General features: G+C 40.7%; 1 protein-coding gene across 1 annotated transcript; it reads left to right on the top strand.

Annotated features, from left to right (window-relative positions):
- Nucleotides 1–3916: 3916 nt before the first annotated feature.
- LOC140195431 (frizzled-1-like) lies at nt 3917–7424 on the top strand. The gene has a single exon (XM_072253718.1). It carries the CDS (start codon nt 4027–4029, stop codon nt 5713–5715), a length of 1689 nt encoding a protein of 562 aa, XP_072109819.1. The 5' UTR covers nt 3917–4026; the 3' UTR covers nt 5716–7424.
- The last annotated feature ends 8198 nt before the right edge of the window (nt 7425–15622 follow it).

Genomic DNA, 15622 nt, shown 5'->3' with positions numbered 1-15622 from the left:
CCAAATGTCCATTTGTTCCTCATAACCACTCACTTTATTGTATATTTCCTTGCCTTGTTGAACTTGCTCAGAAAATGTTGCTTCACATTCCTGTACAATAAAATCAATGTTCCCTGATCACTTAACTTAATAAAATGCTGCATGTCACTTGAATGGATAATTTATCAATCAACTAAAATCAGCCAAGTAAGAAATTATTGGGATAAACATACAAAATTTTGAAAGGGATAGATAAGATAGAAGTAGGAAAGTTGTTTCCATTGGTAGGTGAGACTAGAACTAGGGGACATTGCCTCAAGATTCAGGGGAGAAGATTTAGGACAGAAATGAGGAGAAACTGTTAATCCCAGAGAGTGGTGAATTGGTGGAATTCTCTGTCCAGGGAAGCAGTTGAGGCTTCCTCATGAAATATATTTAAGAAACAGATTTTTTTACATGGTAAGGGAATTAAGGGTTATGGGGAAAAGGCAGGTAGATGGAGCTGAGTTGACGGACAGATCAGCCATGATCTTATTGAATGGCAGGGCAGGCTCGATGGGCTGGATGGCCTACTCCTGCTCCTATTTCTTATGTTCTAACTTCAGCTTTGGGTAAGCGTTCCTTTGATGGTGCAAGGCAAGAGACTTAACTACAGGTTGAGGCTATCTCGTCTAGCACTCTGGAACACAGAAAATGCCACACCACAAAAATTGCCATGATTATCCTCCTATGTTCTTTTTAAGTAAATGGGACACTTATGGATTTCCACAGGTCAGAAATGGTGTTCGCTGAGATTGCAGACATTGTATTTGTAGATTAATTAGCTATGGATCAGTACAGATGACTAATGTAGATCTGTTCTACAGATTTAAAACATGCCAGACCAGAGTGTTAATCTGTAGAAACACTGGAAAAATCAGTAAGTAAACAAGGTATAGCAGATAGTTTCAACAGATCAGCCAAAGTCAGGTACAGATGATCATTTGAAATGTATAGACTTACTGAGCAAGAAAATGGAGTCGTAAGTCTCACAATAATTAAGGGTCCGGCAGCATCGCTAGGAAGAGGTACAGTCGACGTTTCAGGCCGAGACCCTTCGTCCTGATGAAGGGTCTCGGCCTGAAACGTCGACTGTACCTCTTCCTAGAGATGCTGCCTGGCCTGCTGCATTCACCAGCAACTTTGATGTGTGTTGCTTGAATTTCCAGCATCTGCAGAATTCCTGTTGTTTGCAATAATTAAGGGTGTTGGCTTTGGTTTTCCCACTGTTGTATGGCTAAGTCAAGTGGGTGGGATAAGAGATGGATGAGATGGGAAAATAAATGATCAAGTTTAGCCCACCAACTTAAAAGTAGACTGACTCATCACCAGAATTTCCAAGTTCATCAAGAGATGAAGCATTAATAATGGCTGCCAAAACTCATAATTATAGAGACAAGCTTATAGTCTGGGCCTCTCTTTGGAAATCAAACAGATTCGGGTGCAACAGCAAGTGAAAGGCTGAAAATTTTTAAAAAATATAGCAGATCCTGGGAATCTGTTGGGGAAAAAAACACAGCAGGTTAGGCAGCATCTAGGGAAAGAGAATCACAGTATCAACCTAACTGAAATATTGACTTTATCGTTTACTGACCTAGAATAGAGAACAGTAATCACAGCTATTGGCCCTTTGGTCCCAGTGTCCATGCCACCATGGTGCTAATCCAAACAAGTTCATAACCTAAGTTGTAAACCTACTTTAAACTCTCCCCCTCTCAAATCTCACCTCAAACCTGTACATTTCCACCCTGGGAAAAATAACTGCTTTTCCCTATAGCTGTTCATCTTTATTGTTTTGCCTCAATGCACTGTGTAATGAATTAATCTGCATGAATGGTATGCAAGGCAAGCATTCACGAATATCAGTACATGTGAAAATAATGAACAAATTCCAATTCAGAATCAGGCCGCTTCAGCCTCAGATGCTCCAGGAAAACAAACCAAATGTTGACTACGCTACGAAAACACGCCAGTCCAGGCAACATCAAGGTGAATCTCTTCAGCACCCTCTTGACACCCTTCCTGACATGTTGAGATTTTCCAGTAGTTTACGTTTTCATTTTATGAAAGGCAGATTTTTCACCCAAAAGTCTTATGAATGACAAACGTGGTGATAATGATTTTTAAAAAGCACACACCTTTTGCTAGTATAACAAAGAAAATGAAATCATGCATTGAATGTTTGTTGACGTCACTTAATTTGGTTCCACTGTGATTTTAACTTATCAACTTATTTATCTGTTAATGCTTGACTGTCCCCGAATGACTATCAGCATATTCTTGTCTCGTCAAGGCATTGCCAAATGAACGTCACTTATGATTGAAATCTTCCTTGTGAAGTGCTGGCAGGGTTTATAAAAGGGGCCAACTCGTTTGTACAAGCAACAAAATAATTCATTTTAATATATAATTAACTACAGAGCATTAAAGAAAAATCGCTGCCATATCAATATCTAAACAGATAAATTAAAACATTCAGGAAAATAGATATTTGCACACATTGTTAAAAATCTGCGGCATTTTTGCTGTATTAAGCATGGCATTAGATCGTCGTAATTAAATCTGGGAACTCTCCATTGCATCATCTTGGAGGGAGTAATGACAGAAGCGTTAAAAAACAAACCGACAGCTCGCTTTCAACTCTCTGTTCGCGCTTTTAACAAAAGTTAGTGCACAGATTTTCACCAATTATTATAAATGTTAAAACCGCAGAACGCCGCCATTTAATGCAATGCATTCCTCGAGTTCCCACATGAAAAGACTGACTAGAGTTTAAACGAAATTTAGATGGCATCGCAACTCGGTTCAGCTATAGTTACAGTCGTAACACCAGATTCACTAATCTCCATGACTGCAAATAAAATCTGCTACGCTTAATTTTCTTTGTTCTCCCTGGAAGCAAGGAAGGAACTTTCGCTTGTAGGGAAAGAATGCGAATGTGTCCCTTGAATTGGCGCTCTTGAATTGCTCTTCTGTAAGTTCTCTCCCGGGACTCCTCTTTCGGATTCAGACTGTCCCGATACACTTGATGGAATTTCGCAGCCCTGCCCTCTTCAGCCTATCTCCGAAACGCCCTGATCCCGAACCCTCTTTTCTGCCTGTCTTAAAGGTTTCTACAACAGCGACCTCAGAGCCGGATCTCTACCTCATTGTCTCATCTTCTTGAAACTTTCAACCTCCTAACCGACACTTCCCTTAAAAAAAAGTAGCTCCCTCTAGGCTTGGGAGTCATCCATGCTTTCTTTCGCATTCGTGCTAACAGACCCTGCACCATCATTGTGGCCAGGCCCCTAAATCGACTCCATCCTCTGCCTATGGCCGTGTGGTTCAGTATTAATAACCCTAGTGAGCAACAGTTTCCTGGAATGCAGCAGCCTGACCTAAGGAGGCCAGAGGTCCTTGACGCCATCTGGGGATCTGACCTCTGAAACTACACGCTCTCAATAATACTTTGCGCAAATGAACCCCGGCTCCGGAGGGGGAAGGAGAAACTGCCGATCCCCTGGGGAAAGGGGAGCTTCAAGTTGCCAGGCTCGGAACCCCAGCTCCGACTCTGACGCGCGAACACACTCTCCCGCGCAGTCCAACAAGTGCTGCCAATTATTTAAATTTCCGCACAGCTGCCAACCAATCGCAGCGCCTGCCGTGGCTCTGCCTTGGCCGGGTTCGACTGGCGATTGGCTCGCCTTGGCAGTTGTAAGAGGCCCGAGACCGTTTCAAGGCGCCTCTGCCGACGCGCGCCCCGCAATGCGCAGCCAGACTGAAAGGGGCTCCTGGAAACAGGCGGCGTGGAACTGACGGAGTGACACAAATGGCTAGTGGAGTCGGAGCTGGGTTGCTGCTCGAATTGAGGCTGTTTTCCTTTGGCATCTGAATTGCCTGAGATTAAAATCAATTTCCCTAACGTAAGTTTTTAAAAGAATCGGAAAAACTTATGCTGTACTGAATGCCGTAAGAACAAATATTTGTGCCGGAGTGAAAGAAGTAGTTTGAAGAGCAAGAGAAAGTATGGCTGTGTGTAATTGTTTCCATCTGGATTTATGCAAACTTGTGAGCTCTCGGTGGCTGTTTGTGCTCCATTTGTTTCTGCAAAGTTTGGGACCTGTGCGGTCACAGGGGCAGTACAATGGCGAAAGAGGCATCTCGATTCCAGACCACGGCTTTTGCCAGCCGATCTCGATCCCTCTGTGTACGGACATCGCCTATAACCAAACCATCATGCCGAACTTGCTGGGGCACACCAATCAGGATGACGCCGGCTTGGAAGTTCACCAGTTCTATCCGCTGGTGAAAGTGCAGTGTTCGCCCGAGCTGAAGTTTTTCCTCTGTTCCATGTACGCGCCGGTGTGCACCGTGCTGGAGCAGGCGATCCCCCCGTGCCGATCGCTATGCGAGAGGGCCAGGCAGGGGTGCGAGGCGCTCATGAACAAATTCGGTTTCCAGTGGCCCGAGAATCTCCGATGCGAAAACTTTCCAATCCACGGATCTATCGACCTGTGCGTCGGGCAGAACAAAACAGAGAAGGGCAGCCCTACCTTAGATCCCACACAAGCATTAACCGACGTCGGCACCGTTCGCCCCACTCGGGACCAGTTTTCCTGCCCTCGGGTACTGAAGGTACCCACTTACCTGAACTACCATTTTATGGGGGAGAAGGACTGCGGCGCTCCCTGCGAGTCCTCTAGAACCAACGGGCTGATGTATTTCAGCCAAGAGGAGCTGAAGTTTGCCAGGATCTGGATCGGTATTTGGTCGGTTCTGTGCTGCGCCTCCACCCTGTTCACGGTGCTCACCTACCTGGTGGATATGCAGAGGTTCAGTTACCCCGAGCGTCCCATCATATTCCTGTCGGGCTGTTACACAATGGTGGCCATCGCCTACATCGGCGGCTTTCTGCTGGAAGAAAAAGTGGTGTGCAACGAGAAGTTCGCCGAAGACGGCTACAAAACGGTGGCCCAGGGCACCAAGAAAGAAGGCTGCACCATTCTCTTCATGATGCTGTACTTCTTCAGCATGGCCAGCTCGATCTGGTGGGTAATCCTGTCACTGACTTGGTTCCTTGCAGCTGGGATGAAATGGGGTCACGAAGCCATCGAGGCCAACTCCCAGTACTTTCACCTGGCTGCCTGGGCAGTGCCAGCCATCAAAACCATCACCATATTGGCTGTGGGCCAGGTGGACGGAGACGTGTTGAGCGGGGTCTGCTTCGTAGGACTCAACAACGTGGACGCGATGCGAGGCTTCGTCCTGGCGCCGCTCTTCGTCTACCTGTTCATCGGCACCTCGTTCCTCTTGGCCGGCTTCGTGTCGCTCTTTCGTATTCGGACCATCATGAAACACGACGGCACCAAGACGGAGAAGCTGGAGAAACTTATGGTGCGCATCGGCATCTTCAGCGTCCTCTACACGGTGCCGGCCACCATTGTCATCGCCTGCTACTTCTACGAGCAAGCCTTCAGGGAGCAGTGGGAGAGGAGCTGGGTCAACCAGGCCTGCAAGAGTTACGCCATACCCTGCCCTCGGAACCAGCAGCCTCCCATGACGCCGGATTTCACTGTCTACATGATCAAATATCTAATGACACTTATAGTGGGCATCACCTCCGGCTTTTGGATCTGGTCTGGTAAGACTTTACATTCTTGGCGTAAGTTCTACACTAGACTCACAAACAGTAAGCACGGAGAGACGACGGTGTGAGTGAGTGGAAGACGCTCTTCCCTCCGCATTTTCCTTCCCGAAAAGGGAGGCGCGAACCACACAGAGTGAAGCCTGAGTTTTCCGATGTGACAGACTATTTCAAATACTGTATGTATGTTGTTGTAAATAGCATCTGTAAATGTTTTTTTGTAATTATATATTTGTATTTAAAATATCGCCTCCAGAGGTGTTATCCTGTTTCCCCAATAAGTGGAGATTTTTGTTTTGTCGGGAGGGGGGAGGGTATTGGGAAGGGGGAAGTGCTCGGAAATCGTCTTAACTTGTAGTCGGACGCTGAGAACGAACCTTCAAAATGAGTTAGACTTGAAAGTTGATCCTGGTGCCTGCCAACTCGCATGTCTGAATGTTGAACCTATCGAGAGATAAATTAGACCTGGAGGCAATTAGTCTTATCCCGGAATGAAAAAAACTTCCCTTGGGTCCTAACGCTAACCAAATTATCGCTGTTATTCTTTACACAAACTAGAATGATTAGAAATTGGAGAATATGAGAGAGAAAATAAGTAGATTTAAAATAAAAGAAATAACGCCTTCATGCGTTACTTCTCACCCTTTGACACGCAAATTGCAGTAAAACATTCCTTCCTCAATAATAAACTGGTACGTTCTGATTCATTTATTCTTGCGTACTGATCAACCCAAAGTAAACATCCAAAAATACTGGCGGAAAACATAAAGGGTACAAGAGCACTTAGTTTTACAGTTTAAAAAAATAGTTGGCATATTCGTAGACAGTAGCATTTTTATTGGCTGGTGTATTAAGAGGGTAGAAATTCCCCAGTGTCATGCTGAATGAAGGATCGTTCTCAGTTTGCTTTTGTTATGATTTGGTGTTGCTTTAACATTCGTTAGACAGCATTTACTGGTTTTCTACAGCAATGCGTAAAGAGATTGTTCAAAAGTCTGAAATCAGGCGGAAAAGTTTGTTCCCAACAGCTGAATAAGCAAACGTTAACATTCCTTGGTAGACTTTTTTTTAAACTGTTTTCTTTGGCGAACAGGGGAATGTTGAAATTCAGAACCATGTGGACTGAATAGAATTTGAGTTGAGGCTAATGTTCAGACCCATAGGTGTGGAGGTAGAGCAGAATATGGTTCAGTCAGTGTTTTATTAAAACTAAAAGTCCATTCTGTTTCCAAGTGAGTGGGCTGAAAACAGAGTATCTATAGAATATTGTGTGGTACCAAATCCAGCATGATTAATCTGCTGATTGAAATGTGGATTATTTTTATCAGAAAACTACAAACTTTGTTTCCCATTGTACTATATTACAAGCATTTCAGTACAAACATTTTAAAGGCACCATAACTGCACACAGACTTTTTTTTATTATGTACTGTATCTTCAAATAATTTGCATGATTGTTATCAAATAATTAATAGGAGTCTGTAGCCATAACGACATACAAGCCTGTATTTATGGTTCAAATTCATTATTGGCTTAAGTCCCTGGTAAGCAAAAAATTGTCTGAACTTGGTATTCATTTATTCTTGTTCATCATTACAGAATCCTTTATATTTATAGAGTAATAGAAAGTTTATATATTCCATATTTTTAATTTCTCTGAAATAAAACTGAATTTTTTCTACAAAAATCGTGTCTGCCTTAACAGAAGCTTATGTGTCCTTAATAAAAGGAATGCACTATTATGTAGCATTTTAACAAATGCTACAGCTTGGTATTAAATTTAGCCTTACAGAGGAAAAAAGTGCTGCTTGGTTTGCTGTTTGATACAAGGTTGCTAATAATAGAAAATAATTATGTTTCACATACTTATTTGCTCCTTGCTATCAGAGCAATTACATAGAACAGTAATTATTTTTCTAATATTAGACCATATAATAATAATGTATAACAATATTTGTCGGTCTAAAATTAAAGCAATTGCCCATAGTTGCTATGATTTCAGATAAACAGGTTATGCTTTATAGTTCATTCAGTTAAAACTCATTTTAAAAGCCCTTCCTTTCTTACAACTATAAAAGCATTGTATTTCTAGATCTAAGCGACATTTGAATAATTTTTAAACGTTAATTTGTTAATTATTTTGACATTTAAGATTAATCCTCAACAGTAGATTTCAGAATGCTTAAATACAAGTACAGTAGTAGTAGATCATTTTGGAATTTTAAATATAACGTACTTATTTTTGTAATAAAGACAAGGGGTGAACGGAAGAACCAAACATTTAGGTAGTTGAATTTAGGAGGACATCATAATATTTTATGTATTGGAACACTATAATATCTTTTAAAATTATTTGTGAAATTCTATGATTTGTTCTGCATTCTTCTCAGGTTCTGCTTCTATATTTAGAATTAGATTAATCAAGTGCATCTTTTAAGAAATAATCCGTAACGATAAAATAATCTTAATTCTGATTTGAAAGTATCCATAAATAAATGCATTTATCATTTGCTGTGTATATGTTTGTAGATTTTACCATTTTTAAACAGACAATTTTAATGGTAAATTGGACATTTTGAAAATTGAAATGCTAAACCACTTAAATTATGTAAATTTCTTGTTTTAGCGTAAAATACACTAGATTAGTCTCTGAATCTGTTGTCTGTGATGTAAGCACAGCATCAGCACTAAAAAAAAAACAGCAATTGCTGATCGGCCGTATATCTAATTTCACCGCAACAGCCATAATGGTGTTCTGAAAAAAAATATGCATTTGTTAAGGTTGTACACACCAGCTGCTTTGTGATGCTTTTTTAAAAAGTGTAGACCATTATTGACTTATTTAATCTTTGTATATATTCATCCATATTCTATCTAGGGTGAACAATCTAATCCTTGTTTATTTCCTATGGGAGTAGAAGATTATTCCTTGCACATGATGAGATTTTGAGAACCAAAATTCTGATTTACCATTTAAGTTTTCAGGTTATAATTTGGAACTTGGTCATTAAATAGTATTTTCTTAAACATAATTTATTCTTCATCGTTAAATTCAATGATATGTTAGTTTAATTTTTGCATTTATGTAATTTCAAACTTGTCTGGTGCAAATTGCTGAATACTCTTAATTACTATATGAAAAGTGCATGCAAATTGTCAGAGAGGCACAATTGTCAGAGAATAATAAATGTAAAATTCTTACAAATTATGAATGATATTATTGAAGTAGAATCTCAAGCCACATTTGTTAACTAATTTAAAAATAATCATAATTGATTTTATAAACATTTTAAGAATAGCTAATTAATATTCCAATCAACATATATTTGTGTGTGTGTGTGTGTGTGTATATATAAATATAGTATAAATTTTACAGAGCTTACCATTTTCAAAATCTTTATTTTATATAAAGCTTTTGTTAACGGTATCTATATTAAATATTATTATATTGACATTAGTAGCAGATTTGTTATGATTAATAGCAAGCTGAACCCATATTTACATTTTCACTTAACCGGGTTACATTTTTTGATTGGGATAACATCACTAAATAATGAATGCCAAAATAGTTCATTTTCATTATATCATTATTATGAACTAATGGGATAACCTATAATGAGATATTACAAAATAAGCAATGGGCTGGCAAATTACATCTTAATACATAGTTTTGTCTTAAATAACTTTACCTAATCACTGATTCTAAGCTTTTTGGCCCAACAAATGAAGAGATCAGTACATTAAGTAATACTTATTAATATTCAAAGCAATAGATTGTAAGCCAGGTATTAGAAATTTTAAATTCCTTTTTGATTACATACTGACTTGGAATTTTGTTTTTAAGTATGTTATTTAAAGTCAAATTTTCAGTGGTACATTTGAAAACTGATGACAAACCTATAAGTATTTTTTGCTGTAAGATAAGATTTTTGGCTCTGAAGGTCGAGTATACAACTGTATAAATTCGGGACTGAAATCAGCAGATAGAGAATAATTTTAGATCCCCATCAATCAAATTAACACATCAGAAAACAAATCTTTATGTATTGAAGGCCATCAGCTCTATATAGCATTATTTTGCATGTTGAGTGCAGTTGGAATGATTTGTTGAGAACTAGATAACATAATAAGTGGCAGAAACAAGAGTTGCAATGAAGCACAGTTTCATAGAAATTTACAGAGCATCAGAAAGCCATTCAGCCCATTGTGTCCATGCTGGCCAAAAGGAATGAACACCTGAATCCATTTGAGTTTCATGTACGCACTCTTTGGAGTTTTGGTGGGATTATTCTGTAAATAAGAAATTTAAGTACAAATCTTACCAATTGGCCATGCATAAGAAAACTGGAAGGCATCTTTTCAGTGTGCAACTCACACAAAATGTGTGAACTCAACAGGCCAGGCAGCATCTATGGGAAAGAGTAAACAGTTGATGTTTCGGGTTGAGACCCTTCCGAAATATTGACATCGTTTACTTTTTTCCATAGATGCTGCCTGGCCTGCTGAGTTCCTCCAGCATTTTGTGTGTGTTGCCTGGATTTCCAGCATCTGCAGAATTTCTCGTATCTATTTTGTGTGGTCAGGCTCTGCAATTAGAACATATGTTTGCAAATCTAACTGTGTTATCTTGTTAAATAACTGCATGCTTGTATGTTGTGAGGAAAGCAGCAGGGTGATTGTACTTTGGTAATTACGGCTGGAAGGATTATGTTAGTTTCAGTGTCAAATATGCCGCCTATAGTTTCAATTTGATAATTTACTGCAATGAAAACTTTTCCATATTTTGCTAATTTGCATGTGGTTTAGCAAAACATAATCTAGAATCTAGGCAATCATTTAAAATGGATAGTTCCAGAGATCTTTTATAATATGCTTTATCCATTTAAAAATCAGAAATATGTAAGACAAAATATTCAAGTAAATAATTTAATAACACAGTATGTTATCTCTTGTTACTTAACTTTAGCATGTCTTCAGTTATCTTTGATTTACATGTCTGAAACATATAGTTCATGGGATTTTAATACAGGTTTTAAAAAATCTGTGTGCAATGGCAAGAGGGACCTAAAAACTGAACCTTCCCCATACCTGCAGAGACTGCATTCAGCAGATTTGCTTTGGCACCATGTATAATACAGATATCATGCATCTGTTTTTGTGTTGTGGTATCCTGTGTTCTGTCCCTTCCCAGACCTTTCTGGAGATGGGTAACGGGCCTCTTCCTGTACAGCCATCAAAAGGGAAGTGCATGATGAGGTCAATATTCCAACCATACAAGAAAGAACTTGAAAGACCTTTTTCACCACCAACCAACCAAGGTCCTGGCATTTGTTTGAAAGTATTGCTGATGAGGCATGCTGCCAAATGACTGACAATCTGCTGAAGGAACCTCCTCACTGGGTGCACTAGCTCCTTCCTGCTGGCACTGATGATACCTTGTAATCAAAGGTTTTCTTCTAGATAAAGGACTCCGCTGGAAGTTTTTATTTGTTTTTCACCTGCACCTACATTACTACATTACTGTCTTTGCAGAACAGTCCATCCGATTACAGGTTATCATCTTGGACGATACAACCACATACAATATTCTTTCAAAGCTCTTTTGTCCAAGCTGACCAGGCTGAGGTTCACTTTGCTGCCCAGTACTTAAACAATCATAGTCCTGTACAGCATGTGGTGTTAGAGATCTCCCTGCCTGTAATGCCGTAGGTCAGGTGTAAGTGGATCACTAAGTCCTGAGCAAACCTGAACTGTCTGGTGATGACCTTGGAAAGAATTTCATGATCCACGTCTAACTGTGAGGTGGGCTGCCATTTCTTTTCCTATCTTATTTCTGCTTGAAGACGAGGGTGATGGTATTCCTCATGGATTCTGACATGTCACCAAAGCATAATACAGTCAGGGCTGATCCAGACCCATAGAGAATAATGCAGTGGTGCAGCCTAACAGCTCCAGTGAACCAGGTTTGTATTAACCTCTAATGCTCTGTGTTGACTGTGTGTTTTCTCTTTGACACTATGGGTTTTCCCAGGTGCCCTTTTTTCTTTCCACAACTCAAAGGCTTGCTGGTTGGTAGGTTAATTGGCCATTATAAATTGATCCATGCGTAAACGAGTGGCAGTATCTCTAGGGAATTGATAGGACTGTAGAGAGAGTAGCTACAGGAAAAATCAGTGGGGGGAATTGAATTCTTCTGTGAGCTGATAGGCTGAATGGCCTCTGTCAGAAGAAAATATAGAAAATGGAGACTCAACATATAAACCTTTGCTTCCAGGAGTTGTACTTACCTCAAAGGAGCTGGGCAACATTGCCATCTTGTCCATGGACAATGTTCTTTTACATTCTCCCACCTGCTGTCATCTAAATCTCCAAGATAGAAGAAGGGAAGTTCTGTGATGCTAAACTGTATGTCACCTTTAAGTTGAGTAATCCAGAAAGAAAGGATTTGCTAATTCTTGTATGGTGGACTCTGAGCATGTTACTGATCCATTTCCTCCTTAAAGCTGCAGATCACAGAACCTCCTGGAGGAAGAAGTGTGAGTATACAAGTCGTAGAAAATACACCACAGGGAAAAGTCCTACAGCCCATCTGCTCCATGCCAATCCATTTAATTGCCTACTCCCATCGACCTGCACCCAGAACATAGCCCTCCACACCCTTATTATCCATGTACCTATTCAAGCTTCTCTTAATTGAAATGAGTTTGCGTGCACCACTTGTGCTGGCAGCTTGTTTCACCCACTCAAACTTCTGAGGGAAAGAAGATTCCCTTCATGTTCCCCTTAAACTTCTTACCTTTCAACCTTAGCCCATGACCTCTTGATGTAGTCTCACCCAACTTCAGTGGAAAAACATCAAAGTTGCTGGTGAACGCAGCAGGCCAGGCAGGATCTCTAGGAAGAGGTGCAGTCGACGTTTCAGGCCGAGACGAAGGGTGCTTGAATTTCCAGCATCTGCAGAATTCCTGTTGTTTTCAGTGGAAAAAGCCTGCTTGCATTTACCCAATCTATATCCCTCATAACCTTGTATGCCTCTATCAAATCTCCCCTCAATCTTCTATGTTCCAAGGAATAAACCTAACCTATTCAATCTTTCTTTATAACTCCAATTCTCCAGTCCCAGCAACATCCTTGTAAATTTTCTCTCTACTCTTTCAACCTCAATTACATTTTGCCTGTAGGTAGGTGACCAAAACTTCAGACAATACTCCAAATTAGTTCTCACAAACATCTTATACAACTTCAACATAAAATCCCTTCTCCCTTGCTTAATACTTCAGTTTATGAAAGCTGATGTGCCAAAGGCTTCCTTTACAACCCTATCTACCTGTGCAGCCACTTCCCCAGATTCCCTTTTTCTACTGCACTCCTCAGTACTCTACCGTTCACTGTGTGAGAACTACTCCCTCACTGGTCCTACCAAAGTGCAGCACCTCACATTCGTCTGCATTAAATTTCATCTGCCATTTTTCAGCCCATCTTTCCATCTGATCCAGATCCCAGTGCAAGCTCTGATAGTCTTCCTCACTCTCCACTATACCCCTAATCTTGGTGTCATCTGTAAATTTGCTGATCATGTTAACCACATTATCGTTAATGTAGATAGTAAACAGTAACGGACCCACCACCGATCCCTGTGGCACTCCACTGGTCACAGGCCTCCAGTCAGAGAAGCAACTCTCTACTACCACTCCCTGGCTTCTCCCACAAAGCCAATGTCTAAGCCAATTTACTACCACATCTTTAATGCCGAGCGACTGAACCTTCTTGACCAACCTCCCATGTGGACCTTGTCAAGTACCTTGCTAAAGCCCAAGTAGACAACATCCACTGCCTTGCCTTCTTCAACTTTCCCGGTAACTTACTCAAAGCTCTAGAAGATTGGCTAGACATGACCTGCCACACACAAAACCATGCTGACCCCCTAATTAGTCCATGTCTATCCAAATACTCATATCCGGTCCCTTAGAACACCTAACAATAACCTTCCCACTACTGATACCAGGCTCACTGGCCTATAATGTCCTGGTTTATTTTTAAGCCTTTTTTGAATGGTAGAACAGCATTAACTATCTTCAATCCTTTGGTACCTCACCTGTCACTAAAGATGATTTAAATATCTCTGCTAGGGCCCCTGCAATTTCTGTACCTGCCTCCCACAGGATCCAAGGGAACACCTTATCAGTCCCTGAGGATTTATCCACCCTGATTTGCCTCAGGGTAGCAAACATCTCCTCTGTAATCTGTACAGGGTCTATGAAGTTTGTTTTTATTTATTCACTTATGGGACGTGGGTATTGCCAGCTAAGCCAGCATTTATTGCCCATCCGTAGTTGCCCTTGAGAAGGTGGTGAGAAGGAGCTGACTTCTTGAGCCATGCAGTCCCTGAAGCGTATGTATACCCACAGTGCTGTTAGGGAAGAAATTCCATGATTTTGACCCAGTTAACAATGAAGGTATGGCGATATGTTTCCAAGTCAGGATGATGAGTGACTTGGAGGGGGACTTCCATGTGGTGGTGTTCCCAAGTATCTACTGTTCTCGTCCTTCTAGATGGTAGTGACATGGATTACCATTCTGATCTTCCAGACTACCAATTTTGTCCCTTGCAATCCCTTTGTTCTAAATGTATCTGTAGAATCCCTTAGGATTCTCCATCACCTTTTCTGCTAGGGCAACCTTGTGCCTTCTTTTAGCCCTCCTGATTTCTTTCTTAAGTATTCTCTTGCATTTCTTGTAATCACTAAGTATCTCATTTGTTCCAACCTGCTATGCACCTCATTTATTTTCTTAACCAGGCCCTCAATATCTCCTAAAAACCAAGGTTCCCTAAACCTGTTATTTTTACCTTTTATTCTGACAGACACGTACAAACTTTGTACTCTCAAAATTTCACTTTTGGAAGTCTCCCACCTACCAAGGACATCTTTGCCAGAAAACAGACTGTCCACACTTTCTAGGTCCTTTCGGACACCATCGAAATTGGCATTTCTCCAATTTAGAGTCTTAACCTGCAGACCAAACATATCCTTTTCCATATTTACTTTGAAATTAATAGTACTTTGATCATTAGATGCAAAGTATTCCCTTACACAAACTTCTATCTGTCTCATTCCCTCAGCAGATTAAGGTTTGCACACGCTCTCATTGGGACATCTATGTACTGATTGAGGAAACTTTCCAGAACACATTTGACAGACTCTATCCCATCTAGTCCTTTTACAGAATGGGAATCCCAGTCAAAATGTGGAAAGTTAAAATCATCAAATATAACCTCGTGTTTCTTGTAACAGTCTGCGATCTCTTTACAAAATTGTTCCTCTAAATCCATGGACTGTTGAGTGGTCTGTAATGTAGTCCCATTAGTGTGGTCACACCTTTCTTATTCCTCAGTTCCATTCATTAAAGTCTCACTAGACGAGTTCTCTAGTCTATCCTGTCTGAGCACTGCCATGACATTTTCCCTTCCCCTTTAATCCCTCCCACTCTGTCACTTCTAGAATAACAGAACACCGGAATATTGAGCTGCCAGTCCTGCCCTTCCTGCAACCAAGTCTTACTAATCGTTACAATATCATAATTCTATGTGTTGATCCATGTCCTGAGCCCATTTGTCTTTCTACAATACTTCTGGCATTGAAATAATACACAGCTCAGGACATTAGTCACAACATGCTTAAACTTTTGATTCCTGGCTTGGTCAGAAGTCTTAACAACATCTGTCTCCACATCCTCTCCACTATCTGTTTTGGCACTCTAGTGCCCATCCCCCTACAACTCTAGTTTAACCACTGCCCCCCGCCCCCCCCCCCCAAATCCATGAAGCACTAGCAAACCTTCTGCTCAGATAATAGTCTTCTTCCAGTTCAGGTGGAAACACTCTGTTCTGTACAGGTCCCACCTTCTCTGGAAGAGAACCCAGTGATCCAAAAATCTGACCTATCTCATCCTGTTCCAAGGAAATGATCTCGATAGATT

The sequence above is a fragment of the Mobula birostris genome, chromosome 3 (genome assembly GCF_030028105.1).
Source record: "Mobula birostris isolate sMobBir1 chromosome 3, sMobBir1.hap1, whole genome shotgun sequence".
NCBI lineage: Eukaryota > Metazoa > Chordata > Chondrichthyes > Myliobatiformes > Myliobatidae > Mobula > Mobula birostris.
Note: the sequence above shows the minus strand (reverse complement) of the source record. Positions and strands in the feature narration are given on the sequence as shown.

Excerpts from the sequence above, each read along its gene's own strand:
- LOC140195431 (XM_072253718.1), top strand. The coding sequence starts at position 4,027 with ATGGCTGTGTGTAATTGTTTCCATCTGGATTTATGCAAACTTGTGAGC.